At 44.1% G+C, this 16,437-nt stretch overlaps 1 protein-coding gene across 1 annotated transcript in view; it reads right to left on the reverse strand.

The window, feature by feature from the left end:
- Positions 1–7,818: 7,818 nt before the first annotated feature.
- The window catches only part of LOC6725283, a 55,972-nt gene continuing 47,353 nt past the window's right edge, over positions 7,819–16,437 (reverse strand). The window contains 1 exon segment of the mRNA XM_016172908.3: positions 7,819–11,881. Within this exon segment, the coding sequence (XP_016038304.2) occupies positions 10,392–11,881 (1,490 nt within the window). The 3' untranslated portion in view covers positions 7,819–10,391.

A 16,437-nucleotide genomic window follows, 5' to 3' on the forward strand; every position in this document is an offset into this window, starting at 1 on the left:
TTGGGCCAACAAAATGTGTCAATTCAGTGACTTGTGTTTTGTTTTTCTACGCCCTTCAGCTGAAAACCCTTTGCATCTATATCCGCTTTCAGAACCCTAGTTGACAGTATGTAATTGATTCCACATTTGTCGCCATTTGTGCAGCAAGACCATTCCCATCCAATCCAATCCAATCCAATCCAGTCCCATCCGATCCGATCCCTTTACCCCCCGAAGGTTTTGGAGGAAATAAAAGCAATTACGACCATCAATTGGCCATGTTGCATAAAAATGAATAGCCATAAAATGCTGCAGCGGTGACAGATGGAATATGGGAATTTGCTAGCCGGACGGACATGGATATGGCCCATAGATCAGACGTATGCCCTCCGGTCAGTTGTTATTTTTGACTTTGTTTTTTGGTAGATGATATGGTTTTTTGCTCCACCCCCTCACTCCACTTTCGTACTCGCTGGCCGCGAAATTGTTATTACTTAAAGCGTCTGCTGGGACCGCGGCAAAATGTTGCACATTTTTCATGCGTTTGACAGCCGGATGGCTGGTTTGGTGGTGCTGGTGGTGGGGAGGAAAAGCCTTGCCCTAATTGCAGCTGCACCCGTCATCATTACGGGCGACTTCCTGTCCAGTGCCTGTCCCTTTTTCCAACGAATTTTCCCACCCAAACCCCGCGACTTTTACCACCACTTTCCTTTCGGCCTTGTGGCCAAGTTTTTGGCTAATCTATTTGTCATGTTCGCGCATTCGAATCGGAAAAACTAAGCGACATAGCCAACGTAATTTGCAACGATACTTCCTGCTTTTCACCCCGAGCTTTTCCCGCTTTTCCAGCTTTTACCGCTCGCCCCGACCAACCCCCTCGTTCTATAGAAAAGCCAAGAACTGGCCGCAGGAGCGAGGAAAGCGGAAAAGACATTTCAGAAATTCAAAAGCGTTGGCTTTGATAAACGAGCTGAGCTGGACGGCTTGGACCCTGAGCAAAAAGCCAAGGAGAACCAAGGAGAGATACCGCACTGGATGCTGGATGCTGGATAGTGGATACTGGATTCAGGAGTGGAGTCCCGGGATGCGGCGGAGCAGAGGAGAAGTGGAAATGCGGATGAGGTCGGGGGTCATCCGTGTGTGTGAGCGCAATTGCAATTCAAATTTTTGCTGCCGCAAATGCAATTTCTATAGGATTTCACTTTGGTTGACTCTCGCTCCCATCTGTGCCCACAAATTGCAGTCTCATGCTGCTGTCTCTTTCGCTGCACGGCTATCTGTCTCTTTCGCAGCAGCGTCTTCCCCATCCGCACATGTATCTGCATCTGCAGCTGCAACTGTATCTGAATCTTTGTGGCATCTTTTGTATCGCAAAGATTTGTTTACTCCTCACTCGACTTTTGTTTTGCACTTGCTTTGCAGTTATCCCCTCCTTCATTCGATTCTTTCCTTTAAAGTTCCAAACTCTTTGGTCGCTGCACTTGAAAAATTATGTGCTATGTAGTTGGAAGGGAAAAACGGTTTTTACCATGTTTGGCAATAAATCAATTTGATACAGACAGGAAGCACTTATCTCGAAAGTTTATGACTCAACGCAATTTGGTCAGCAAAATGTCCCAAAAAATATTTACCAATTGTATTATTAATTTCGGAAAGGATACACTACAAATTATTCATACAACAAATATGTAAACAACAGATCAGATTACGAAAGAGATTCTTTTGAAATCCATCAGATCAGATCGCAATGCCTGAACATTTTCTCTCAGTGTGCCAACAACGCGGTGCACTGCGTTCATTCGATTCATTTTGAGTGTAACCAAAGATGTTGCAGCATCCAAAATCTGCTGACGAACAAAGCGAGCGAGACAGATAGATGGCAACAGAGAGAGACGCGTGCATATGTGACGGTGCAAAAGTTCTGGTTGCGATTCAACTTTTGCCGCTTTGGTAAAAAAGTGCCACGAAAGTAATGTTGCAGAGTCGCCTCCAGGGAGATTGAGTGACAGATTGAGCGGGTTGCACGGTAGCAAGGGGTAGCAGGGGGGCGGCAGGGGGGAATGGCAACGGCGGCGGGAGATATGCCAAAAAACTTTCAAACAAAAACGATTTAAAAAGCGATTCAAAGTCAGATTCTCAAATCGAATCAGAATCGATTAAAGCAAAGTTGTTTATGGCACAAAGTTCAACAGATTGAACACAGCCCGCAAATAAAACACGAAAGGCTGCCGAAATCCGAGGGCTGACGCCCCAAATACCCTGCTAAGAGAGAACTTAATACCAACTTTGGTTTTTTGGCTCGCTTTTTAATCGGCAACTAAAATATGTGAAAGATATATACTCCCCAGCAACATTGTCTTCTTTTCAGGTTTTATCCTTTTTTGGTGGCAAGTCATTTGAGAAGGTCTAGAATGTTTGGCAACTTTAGGGTAGCAAAAAGTTGGATCCCTTGGAGCCTGTCCTCTCTCGAGCCCCTCTTCACTTTATGGCTTTTTTCCAGAATGACAACGAATCTACATTACCAGTAGATAAGTGAGTGGCTCCCAACTACTTTACATGTTTCACCTGGCCATGGAAGTTCTTTAAAAAAATGACCAAATATCCTAGCTTAATGCAAAGCAACCGATAATTAAACCACAAATTTTCCACCTCTTGGGAATGGCTACGTAATGGGCGAAATCTGCGGCCAAGGGACTTCGCCCAGGACCTCATCTGCAGGGTCTCCAATGCAATCTCAACCAGTTGCATGCTTCCCCTCCTCCATCTCAACCCATTTCAACTCAACTCAATCACAATCTTGAAATGGGCAAACAACCATTGCTTGCACACATCTTACACGGCAAAAAATTTAACACAATTTAACAACTCGACTTTTAACTGATAGATTAAACAAGCATAAATCCGAAGATTATTATTTAATACATGACAAATATGAAATTCCATGAGATTTTATTAATTAACAAGAGAAACCCATAGAATTATGCAACAAATGGGGATTTTAAAAAATCATTTCCATTTTTTTTCAACTTTTTTGCAGTGCCATCAATTGCCAAATGCCAGAACAAAATTTATGCAGAGTAGAAAAATCCTTCTCCTGAGGAAAAGTGTGCGACAAGAAAAAAAAAAAAGGGAGCGATATGCAGAGCACGTGGAGCAAAATCACATTTTGTTTGCGTACAATTTTTGATAGATTATTACAGAATGCGGCAGAGTTGGGTTTTCCGGGCGGGCTGGGCCCTATATACATATGTATATATACTATATATATACATACATATATATAATGACAGTATCTTGCAGTCACAGCCAGCAACTTCGCGCCAAGTTGACATAAACGGAACCAAGTGGGTTCGGCTGGGGGAGTAAATCAAGTCGGGGAGGAAAAAAAAAAAGAATAACTTGTATTGAGAGGCTGGAGATACCCAGTACCCATTATCCATTACCCATACGCCCCGTGCGCCACGCCCAAGCGCAGCTTGTTTGCATGGCTGGAATGGAATGGGCCAGGGGATCAGCTTCGGCTTCAGGTTCAGCATACGCGCTGCACTGAACAAAATACTGTATTGCTTTGAGTGAATATTTATCCAAGACCAAGTTAGAGCGTCTACAACTTAACCCATTCTATCTATAAGGGCGGGAGAAAATAATTACGCAAATTAAGAACCAAATTAGTGAGTGATTCCTCCTTTCTTTGGCCAAGTGCAAAGTAAAGCTCCAGCAGCTTGTCATATAATCACCGAGCTGCGAGTGCGTGTGTGTGTGTGTGTGTGTATAGGACGTAAGATAGCGATACCCTTGACAGTACTTAAAAAATGCGAATAAAAAATGAAGAGGAAGCAGGCAAGTTTACTTTTGTTTGCTCCGCCTTCGTCCTTTCAGCCACTTCACCTCCTTAGCAGCTCGAATCTGCCCGATTTTCCCTGTTTTCCCTGCTGCGTTTCAGATTTTGTGCGGTTGCTTTTGGCGCTGGATGCGCTCCACCGAAAAATAAAATGAAATCTAAAAGAAATATAAGTAAAATAAAAAGACCACACCAGAGCAGAACAGGACAGAACAGAACAGAATATATGTAGACAAAGTTTCTACTTTCCTGGGCTGCTTTGCCTTTGCCTTTGCCAAATTGTCTTAATAGATTTATGGGCGTACGCAAAATGGCTGCACTTGGCCCGGACCGGAAGTGGCCAAAAAAAAAAAAAAAAAAAAAAGAGATAGAAGAACGGAGAAAGCGGAAAGGAGAGAGAGAACAGCAAGGACTTTTAATTTGGTTGCGCAAGACTTGGCTTTCGCCGCTTCACCCCTTCCTTTTGCACCCATTAGTTGGGCTTGAAGCGATATTAGCTGCGGGTTAATGGTACTCCAATTGGGAGCCCCAATTTCTGGGACACAATTCCCCCGGGAAGCCCCAAATCAACTGACCAGAGCGGTTTCCTCTTACCCTCCATCTCACTCTCTATCTCTTTCTCCACCTCTCATTCGACTAACAAATTGTGCTTTAATCTCTTGCCACCGATCGAAAAACTTATGCTCGCCCAGGTATCTCCCTTTTTATCAACTAACTTGGGGGACATTTATGCACTAACTTTAATCGTCATAATCCCCAGTCAGGGTTAACTTACCGACGACGATGGAATTTTGTTGATGTTTGTCTTGCAGCCCCGTTTTGCAGCTCCATCAAGAGTTTAGCTGGTTACTTGGCTCTATTTTATGGCGGGCCCCTTCGGTTGCCACGCCGCAAAGTTGCAAAGCCAGGACCCCGCAGCCGTATCCTTAGTATTGCGAGGATTCCAAGGACTGCAAAGATCCCAAGGAGCAGTAGGAGCAGCAGCCGCATCCTTTTGGCCAAATGCCGTGTGTTGTCTGACGTTTTGCTAACGACTTTTCAATGGCTGCTGCTGGGCCAAGGCATAAGTTTTGCGGTTCCCGGGCTCCTTCGTTCCTTCCCCTCGGCCATAACGTCCTTGGTCCTTTCTAGTGTGTGGTATGTGTGTGTGTGTATGTATGTATGTGTGTGTGAGGACAGTCTGTTCCAAGTAAACAGTTTGCTCCGACTCCTCGTGGCTGCTCTCCTTTGGGTTATTGGCTTGGCTTGGCCTGGCAGCAGCTGTTTGAGGCTCTGCAAACATCTGCACGGCGAGAAAAACATGGTCCCAAAGGAGCGGCAATTGGGACTAAATCCCTAATCCAAGCTGACTGTATTTTTGAGATATTCAAGTGAGTAAATCAAAGCGAGGTTAGTCATTTGAAGGAACACCTTCATTTCGAAACAATCGCACGACACATTTCACGTTATCCTGTTATCCTTCAATTGGCAACTTAATTACATACTTTCCCACACCTTGGCTTGGCATTTGGGAATCTCGACTTAAAGACTCCTTCCGTGCATCAAATGCCATCTCTTTTAATCTCCGCCAGCTTTAAGGCTTTCCCGCTGCAGAATACTGAGCATTTTGGATTTGAAGACGAACCACTCGAGTTTTTTGCCTTAGTGTAGGCAGCGTGTGTGTGCATGTGTGGGTTTTTTGCCTTTCCATAAAGCTGAGGAACTGCTACAGTTGTAAAAAGAAATTAGTTGCCACCGCCTGCGGGCTTATCCTAGAGATGGTCCGCCCATCGAAGGCGCTCGCCATACACACACATAGCTGCGATCGCTGCCATCGCCAGACGCGAGTTGTTGTAATTGACTCAGACAATATGCTGCCTGAATAATGGGGAAATGTGGGGGTTTTTCAGTCGCTTTTCAGGGGCACTTGAAAGCCGCAGAGCCGACACAACGTAACCGTTAATGGGCCAGGCATATCTCTTGCTTGTAAGTATATCATATCGCAATCGGGACGGAATGCGAACGGAACGGGCCAACGGGGCGGATGGTTGCGCTGAAAATGAGTTAATAAAATGCGTATGCGTAATCAAATTATATGTCAAGTGTGTTGACAACGTAGCAGTCAACGTTAATGGCAACGCATTGCCAAGAAGATGGAGACCATCATCAGCATCATCACCCAACCATCCAGGATCCAAACAACCAAGCATCCAAGCATCCAAACATCCCAACCATCCAGTTTGCTCATCCTCATTCTCGTCAGTGAGTCGTCACATACAGGACCCACTGGCTTCCTTCCTTTGCCAAATGCGATTTTAATGACTCGAACAAAGGAGAACATTTAAGCGAAATTTATTACTTTGCTGTAAGTGTGTGTGTGTGTTTTTGCTCCATCTAAGTTATATCCAAGGGCTGCACTTGCTACCAAGGATCTGAATCCACTTCGATCCAAGAAGTGCATCCATTTCACCGACTGATCCCACTTCACCTGGTCGAATTAGTCTGCTCTGGCAGCTCTCGCACTCGCACTCGCATTTGCCATTTGACGAAATTAATTTAATGCCCTGCCATCTGTGTAAATTGAGGTAATTCGGTGATGTTACACAAACATTCGGATGTAACGAGCAGATGGCTATGTGTACAAACAATGCAAGTACAGTGCAGTTCGCCACTATAAAGGCCATTGAAGACATCAAATCCACTTGGCTGAACTCTTGTTATGCATTCGAAATTAATGAAAACCTATATGGAGAGGCGATTTATCATGTCAGGTTGAACTTACAGCCATGGAACGCAACGTTCAAATGTGTATGCATTGGCTTGATAATTTCGAGAGACAGTCGAGTACATTACACATCATTTGATGGGCTAATGCTTTTCCACTTGACATTTCGTCTATAGGTTCGACAAACACTCGAGCGAAGAATCCATGGGGGAAATGCTGGCGTAAATGCGATGACCGGATATGGAGATATTTGTCAGAAGTAAATTAAATTGATGTGGCAAAAAGCCGGAATCTGAACTCTGGGCTCTCGTACACCAACAGCCAGAGAGCCATTCGGTTGAACACCTGGATGCGATTCTTGATTAAGTGAAATTTCATTCCAGAGTTGTCATAAAATGCACACGCGCAGCGAAATGGCCACAAAGATACAGATACAGCTATAGCTACAGATACAGATACAGGCAGAAACGCAAATTGATTGCGAAGCTGTTTGCTATAAATTATTAACACTAATTAAATGATTAAATAATTCACAATTCACAAAAAAAGAGGGAGAGAGCGACCGGAAGGGAGGCCTTTTTTTTATTGGTCAGACTATCGCACTCGCACTCGTCCGTTTTTATCTTTATCAATTAACGCGCAAATTGATTCTGCGCATTTCATTTAAATTTAAGATATTCACATTCCCCCCTCTCTCGCTCTCTCTCTCTCTTTTCTGCCGCTCCAATAAATTCGCCGTTTCTTTTTGATGATTTTGGTAATGCATCCTCACGTTTTTGGTTTCAGTTTTCAACGAGCCTGTCCGAAAAAGGCATGCCATAAATAGGTTCATTAATTGAACCGAAAAGAAAATATTGCCCATGGACACAACTCTTGGAATTTCGAATGGCTTGGCCTTAATTTCGATTAAATGTTACTTAATCATAATATTGAATTGCAATGACTTACCGAATCTGGCAGATGTATCTGAGCGTATCAAATGTGGGCAGGGCATTCCAAATGCGAAGATGGTTGTGATCGTTAAAACCTGAAATCAGACGAAATAAAATGTAATAAAAAAAATAAAGAAATGATAAAAATAAATTCGAGAGCACTGAAGCCAACTAAATATTGAAATATATATACATGACAAATATTTAAAGAAACAAAGATAGATCCCATTAAGATGTGGTCTCTTGTTGACAATCTGCAAATATATCACCTAAAAGACCACACACACACACATATGTATATCCCCATTCCAGACTTTCGGCATTTGTTAATGTGAGCCGCAAGTGAAAAAACAAACAGAGAGTTGTTGATTTTTGACTAAATTGTTCATGATGTATTTATTCTTCTCTTTTCTTTTGGTTGGGCTTGTATATATATGTATATATATAGAGAGATGTTTGTATACATATATATGCATATGTATATATATGTGATGCGAACTGCGGTATTTCTTATTGGTATTTGCCTTTCTCAATGCTAGATTAGTTTCGTTTTGTGTACGGCTACATATCTATATGTATATGTATATGTATACGCATATGTATGTGTATCTAGTGGACTAGGAGTACATATGAATTAGAGTAATTATCCTTAACTGCCACTCGCAATGAGCCTATGCGGTTAGCCTAAAAGTTCAACTTACCGTGCTAGGAATTTGACAAAAAAAAAGTATCGTTACATTTAGTTTACTTTATGGTATTAATTTGTCTGTGGTTGTGGCTCTCTCTGTCTCTCTGTCAGTGTGTGTGTGTGTATGTGTGTGTGTGTATGTGTGTGTGTGTATGTGTGTGTGAATGCGTGTTGAAGTGGACTTAATTTAATTACATTGGCTTAATTTCAATATTTGTTTTATCGCTCTTTTGTTATACTATTACCGTTTGGCTGTTAGTTAGTTAGTTAGTTATTAACTACATAGACATCTATCTGAATTGGCTTTGGCTATGACCCAAGTTTTGAGCTCTGCAATTAGTCTCTGCGGGGCCACAACCCATAAATCGAAGGTTGTCCAGCATGTTGTATTTTTAAAAAACTTCTTTATTTATATGTTATATTAATCTTCTTTTTCGTTTTTTTGTTTTTGTTGGCATGCTTTGTGTTTTACGAGCGATGACTATCCTATCTGGTTTAATTTCACTATTTTAATTGAATGCCACAAATTGAATATGGCAAAAATTAACAAATGCAACCAGGCGGCCGGCCACGCCCACTCGGTGGGCGTTGGCGGTCGCTCAAATTGAATTTATTTTAAATGAATTGCCGCAAAGCAGCGAAAGCAACAAAAACGCGCTCAAATGAGCTCCGCTCGCTTGACAGCCCTCCAATTGGATGTCCTGTCAGTGGAAAACAGCAACACCAAACAGAAAACGGCCAACAGAACACAGGCAACTGAAAACAAGGCCAAAAACCAACAGAAACAAACAACAAATGGCCATTCACGCGCTCAATTACCTACAATCAAAATGCATTTAAAAAGTATTTAAACCTAATTGCCAGTGGGCGGTTTGGAAATTACGAGTTTTGCCAAACGGATGGAAAATGGCGGCTAAAAATACTCAAGCTAAATGCCACCAAAGTTTTTGAATAAATCGCTGGTAATTCGTTGATCGCTTGTACGTGGCATTTAGTCGGATTAAAGGTCAGCTTCAACAATCAATTTTGATAATACTTTCGGTTCCCCTCTTTGGCACAAGCACATACATACATACACATTTATCTTACACTCATATTATACACACTTAACACTTTGAACCTAAGTCACTAACGGTTACATTCAACAGTTCGATTGGTAAAAATGTGATTTTACATTTAAAAACACATTTGCTATTATTGGGTTGCATTTTTACATTTAACTTGGCACCGTTTAACAGTGGGAAATGGGAAAATTACTTTACAGTTAGTACAGTTAGTTAGTTATTGTTTAAAAAAAATGTTACTATATTTTCTAGAAAATATTTCGATTCTACTTGGCACACTTTAAACAACATTTGGCATGGCTGAAAATAAAACCATCAGCATTTTGCAAATAGAAAAAAATATGCCTTCCGGAAATTTATACATATTTGCCCTGCGAAACAGCAAATAAAACTAATTGAAATTTTGCAACCAGAAACGGCGAAACAAAAAACGACAACAAAAAAAAAATGAACTGAGAGAGCAGGAGCAACTAACTAACAAATCGCTTAAATAAACTTTGTCCTTTGGTATTTATACAATTTGTCATTTTCATTTGCATTTTGTTTGCTCTACTTGCCCGCCCCCTAATGCCACGCCCACTCACTATTTATTATTCATAGTGTGTGTGCGTGTGTGTGTGTCCGTGTTCATGTGTGTGTGGTTGAGTGTATTTATTAATTCCTGGATCCGTGTTCCACGGCATTAACCGTAAAACGCCCTCACGCAGCATTCAATTATTTATGCATTTATCATTTAGAATTTTAATTTTAATTCACTCTCTCGTTCTGTCGCAAAGTGCGACTCAACTTTAGTTGTTTGCCTTCTTTGTGGTTTCTGTATGCTATATTTACACACATAACATTAAATATTTGCTCAATGTTTTATTTATACTTATGTATATGCTGAAAAACACAATGAACTTCAAGTTGAGAGCAGTGGCCCTCAAAAGTAGGCAATGTTTTTTGTTCCACTCCCTTTCGCTTCGGAAAAGAGTTGGTTTCATACGCGTGTGTGTGTGTGCATTTACTTACAGTGTGTTGGTGTGTGTGTGCATGTGTGAGTGAGTGTTGATGTTCCTTTGATTTTCTAGACACGTATCACTTCACCTGGCGCCGGTCCAGCTTTTGGACACAGTGCATCATCGATGCTGTCGCGCAATCGCATTGCTGCATCCAACTGGGCCGCCTCGTCCTGCGCTCCTGGTCACATGAATATATCGCCCACGGCTGGCGATTTTCGCGGAGTCGTCGGCACTCCGTGTGGACAATGCGGTGGCGTGCCGGAGCCACCGGCTCCTCCGCCAACTGCTCCGCCGCCCACCGCCTGCTTTGACTCATCCTCGAAGGTCACCATCTTCTCGCTGCGCGGCTTTAGGGTGACAATCTGCAGTTGTGCCGGCGGCGGAGGCGGTTGCTGTTGCTGCTGCACAGTGGGCGCGGCCGAGCAGAGCAGCGTCTGGGGTGGACCCAACTGGAGGCCATGTGGCAGGCCCATGCCCATGCCCATGCTCATGCCCATGCCACCCATATTCATGCCCATTCCGCCGCCCATTCCACCACCACCACCCACCATATTGGGTGAGTATCGACGTGGTGGCGGCAGGGCGAGATCGCCCACTCCCGACAGATTGAACTCACTGATGCTGCGCGGCACAAAGTACTCCAGATGGTGCTCCGGTATGCCCGTCGATCTGCGGATGGGCGTGTTCCGCTGGAAGGCCGATCCTCCGCCGGAATTGTTGGCCGCCTGCAGGTGACTCCTGCGCGGCAGCGAACTGTACTGCGTCAGCGTGTGGGCGGGTCCAAAGAACATGGTCTGGTGCTGGCCGAGATTGTTCTGCGGCTGCCCCAGGGCGCCGCCGGCCAGACCCACTCCCAATCCGACGCCCAGACTGGGATCCGCACTGGGTCGCTGTCAGGAGGGTTTCGGCGTGACCGCCACGGTGACTAGAGCCAGTTCCTCGGCCTTGGGCATCACGTGATCCTGGACGCTGAACCGGCGCAGCCACAGTACGATCTCCGTCTGGATGAGGCTGAAGCACATGGCCACCACGGCCATGCCGACCAGAATGTAGGCGGAGGCCGTGTAGAGAGCCACTGCACCATTGGGCGCCATCTCACCGAATCCAATGGTTCCCAGCGAGGTGAAGCAGAAGTATAGCGACTCCAGGACACTCCAGTTCTGCAGTTTGTGAAACAGAATCGCACCACTGCTCACATAGCAGAGCAGCACACACACGCAGATGGAGATGGGAACACTGGGCGAGCCACGGCGATTACCCGAGGATTTCTTGCCCGGCTGCACCTGCTGTTGCTGCGCCTGCTGCGCTTGTTGCGCCTGCTGTTGCTGCGCCTGTTGCGCTTGCTGCGCCTGCTGCTGCTGGTACACCGACGGCGGCAGGCCGTACTGATGCAGCTTCTGGTGGCCATAGTGCCCCTGGCCCTTGTTCTTGTCCGTCTTTCGGCCGCCACCACTTCCTCCTGCGCCCGAGCCAACTCCACCGGAGGCGCCGCCACCGGGGCCGCCACCAGGTCCGCCCTTCACACGCTGGCGCCGGAACAGGCAACGCATTCCCGCCGAGAGCGCTTCGCCCATGGCGGATAGGTAGAGCAGCACGATGGGAATCCCGAACAGGGCGTACACCAATGCCGCCACTCGGCCCCACTGCGTCCGCGGTGAGATGCCGCCATAGCCTGGAAAAAATCGAATAAACAATGAATTTGCAGTTGCAACACTTTACAGGGATTTAACTAGGATTATTATATATCTAGTCAAGATTGCTGCTTGATTTGATTTAATCATTGGAGTTTTTCCCACGTGTTTTGTGTTTGCCTTAAATGTTCAGCACAGCAGATAATGCGATTAATAGGTTTCTGGTTTGGGAGCACAGTGAAATCTCGCTAAGTGGATCCGAGTTAACTGAGCTAGCTACATACGTGCCGCCATTGTCAGTTTAACTTTGGATCAGTTCATTATCCTTTATCTAATTAGCAGGTCAGACTATTCAGATAGTAGAGATACAGATACAGATACAGATTAGCAGTGGCAGATAGAGTCGTCGTTTGCTCACTGAAAAGCTGAGCCGAAAAAAGAGTGGCATGTGTGGCATGTGCATGTGGCACAACAACCTTTTTCGCCCAGACCCCTTTTTGCCCATTTTCCATATTCAACCGACACCCGGCCCCACCAAACAAAGATCCCCCTGGCTGGCCTCAAAGAGGAGCCAAATAATAGAAAAAACGTAACTTTTTCTGTCGGAGACACTTTGGCTTTGATGTTGTTTGCCCAGACCCGGTGATTTTGGAGCGCAACGGAGGGCATCGGAAGTGGGGTTTCGGGGATGGGGCATGGAAAATGGGGAATGGGAACGAGAGACTGGGTGCCAGCTAGGAGCTAGACCAGCACCCAAATAAGGACCTGTGGTAGGTCCTTCCTAGGCCTTCCTTCCTGTGGGCACGACCTAACCCAACAACTCTGTGCTTTTCTGCCTCGGACTTTCGTTGCGCCCAGACTTTCGGCTCTGCAATGAACTTTTAATGTGGAAACTTTTATAATTGAGTAAAATTGTGCGTGTGTGAGTGTAGCCCGAGCAAGTGTGTGTGTGTTAGTCTCTGTATGTATTACATTTTATTACTACAAAAATAAAAAATCCAAACGACAATAGCAAAAAAGCACGACAAAAATCGGAGTTGAAAAACACAGAAAATGCTTTTCCAGCCGTAATGTAAAAAATACTTTAAAATCTCAAGCACGTTTAAGTGCATGGCCGTAGGGAAGAGAACTGTGCGGAGGATTGGGACGTTGCATGTGTAGGCTTTTCCCGGGAATCCACCCAGACCACCCATTGCCCCACCTTTTCCCAGACCCACTCAGACCCTCTTGAGTTCCGTGTTTCACACGCTACGTAAAAGTTGTTGAAAATTATCATCGTCGCATGGCCATCGTTCATAAATGTGGGCGTTGCGGGCCACGCCCCCATTTGCCAACGACGGCAACGGTTGCGAAAAATTGTTAGTGAAAATTATAACATTTACAATATGGCGTTCATAAAATTGTATGTAGTTATAACTAACTAACTAACGACGCACACATGTCGACCAGGCTATAAAGCCCCTCCTTTCAACACCGCCCCCGCACCCGACCCTCTTCAACTAGCTGGAAGATTTCTCTAACGGGTTAAGGGTGGTCACAATATAACCACCCATCGCTTTTCAGGCAGCAAAAACTGGCAATTATGCGTGGCAATTTTCGGGAAAAGTTTACCCCAAACTGCATGCCATATACACATTTAACCAGAGCGGGGGAGCTGTAACACGATTTCCATGTTGGGGGATTGAAATCCGGGACCGGAGATTGAGACTATGGGCGTTGGTGTATGGAGGTTAGATGGGTGGGTGGATAATGGGCCAGTTGGCCAAGAACGGGTTAAGTGCACACGTCCGGGTCTGACATTGGTCAGTTGGTCAGTTTTTAGGGCCTTGTTCTTGGGCAAATTTAGCTATTATGGCAGACGACTTGGACAACTCATTGGCCACGTGGCATTCGTTAACGAAACTGTCGAGTGCCACAAATTTTTAACTGCCAAAGGGGTAAATTATTTCCATAAGTGTCCGGCATGAAACGTGATCTGTACACATATGTTTCTGGCACATTTAAGTGTTGTTCCTTACAAATGTGCAATTTAATTTACTAAAGTTGTTACTAATAAGCACAAACATAGTTGCATTGAAGTGAAGTGATCAAATAATTCAGCTGTCGCTTTAATGGCAAAAAATCGTCACTGATTTATGAACTGAAGAGTACAAGGTTGTGTCGTCCTCTTAAATTATTTAACAAATACCTGACCACACCATATGTATGTACATATGCATAGTGAATCTGGGTTGCTTAAATTGGTTTACTTTCGGTGGCTAGGCATGGCATTTGATTCCATTAGTGAAAGTTGAGTGCCGGTTGCCGACAAAAGGGCAATTTCATGGAGGCGACTGGGTCAACGTGTGACGTCCTACCCCCTTCCCCCTTCCCCGCTAGCAAAGGACCTCTTAAAACCATTCCCCCCTTCCCCTTTTGATTTTCGCTAAGGCCTTTTTTTGCCCTGCCCCGAAGCGACTGTAAAATCCAACCCAAAAGCCAGCGAGAAATATTTTACTACGGCAATTTTCGGGCATAAAGTAATTACAAAATACTCTCCATCATACACACATACACACTTACACACACACACTTACACTTACACTGACAGAGTTGCGGGTGTGGGCTTTGGGGGAGGGTGATGGGAGGGAGGAGGAGTGAATGGGGAGACGACAAGAGCCTCTAATAGCTAAGAAATTAATTTTCACAAAAAGCTATTAAGAGAGTCACAAAAATTTCCAAATATAAAACCAAACAATACCCATTGGAGGAGGGGCCGAAGGGGGATGGGTGGCTGTGTGGCTGGTGGTCGACGAGCACAATGTCGAAGGTTAGGTGGCCCCACCACTGGACTCGAGGTCAAGCAGCAATGGCTGAGTGGGCAATGTGGATTCCTCCCCTCACATTCTCCGTCTCGCTTTAATTACACAGATTACACGCAGAAGAAACATTTTTTTTTTAAATTTATTTTTTTATATTTATTATTATTTATTATATTTATTTATATTTTATTTTTTATTTAGATTTTTCTAGTTCTTTTCCTCTATTTTTGGGGGGGAGAACTCATAGTGCTCGCATTTAGTTTTCGGATTTTCGAAATAATGTGAACGATTATACTGGCATTGGAGCATGGTGCCATCGAGTAACTGATTAATCACATCAGTCATTGAAAGATACTCGCCTAAATGCCTTTGTTGCAGAGCTTTCTCTTGTCTGAGGAGAGGTCCTATCTTTCGTGGTTCGTCCATGAGTTGGCATTTCTTAGGACGCAAAAACGAGATTGGCTTTGGTGGACGTAAACTTGTTAAACCCATTCTCGATTTCGATTTCTCCACCTTGTTGTCTGTGGACGGTATGCGCTTATGTATAACATTATTCATTGTTCATTGTGTGTTCATACGTACCAAGAATCTTATTTTGTTTAAAATCAGCTAATAATATTTTTTAAATCGAACTGAGATTGACTGACTGTAGGGTCTATTTGGACTTGACAACTAACTCAACTGCCCTCTCCGTTCGAAGTTTTTCACAGCATTTGTAACACACGATTTTCGCTTTTAATTTTAATTTTTTTAAATGCATTCCAATTATAAAACAAGAGAGAATGCTATAGTCGAGTAACGGGTATTAAAACTTTCCAAATTTACTGTATTTCTAGGGTTACACTATAAATAGAGTGACCAGCTTAAGCACAATGGACCATGCATATTGCCCAGTGTGACCAAACCAAAAAAATTCAATGGAACCTCAATTTTTCTTTAAATACATTCGGATGGCAAAAATGACAAATGCTTGCCTTTATGAAACGAACGAACGCATTTTCTTTGTGTGTGTGCGTCAGCAAGTTTTGAGTAATGAAATTACGAGAGAAAAACACACGCGCGCGCCCCTCCTCATCTTCGCAAATAGACAAATGTTCAATAAACAAAGCAAATTGCGGACTATATTTCGTGGAAAGGGCAGCGAAGGAAATATCGGAATAATAATAATGATATGCAGGGCCATCCGGCAAGGGCGAAATGAAACAAAAACATGTCATTAAACGCCCCAAAAACATCATCATCAATGGCTGGCTGATGGCAAATGAAAATCGAAGGACAGAGGACAGTGGATGTAGGACGAAGGACTGAGGGACATTGGACAAACATGACAGCAAACATTTTTATGACATGGCAACTGGCGCTTGAAGAATTAATTAAAAATTAAATGGCCTATTAAAATTGTTATCGAGACGCCGCGACGCCGGCAGCGACGTCGATGCTGTCCATTTAACTGTTAAACAAATGCGAAATGTGAAATGCGGAGAGCGAAATGGAAACAAAAGCCAGCCAGCCGCAGACAAAATGTCCCTCCAACGGCATGCAGTGCTATCAGATCCCTATATGTATATACATGTATGTATGTACATATATGCTTCGCGTATACATATGTATGTACATGGATGACCGTATAGTATATGCGCAAACATACGTATATGGACCATAAAACGTTGCATGCCTGACATCGCGAAGTGACGCCAACGATGCTTGAACATGTCAAAACATGCATAAAAATGCGAAAATTGGCCGAGGGGGCGTTGTGAAGTGAGGTTATAACTCGCGGAAAGAGACACAATGAG

Source organism: Drosophila simulans, chromosome X (genome assembly GCF_016746395.2).
Source record: "Drosophila simulans strain w501 chromosome X, Prin_Dsim_3.1, whole genome shotgun sequence".
Taxonomy (NCBI): Eukaryota; Metazoa; Arthropoda; class Insecta; order Diptera; family Drosophilidae; genus Drosophila; species Drosophila simulans.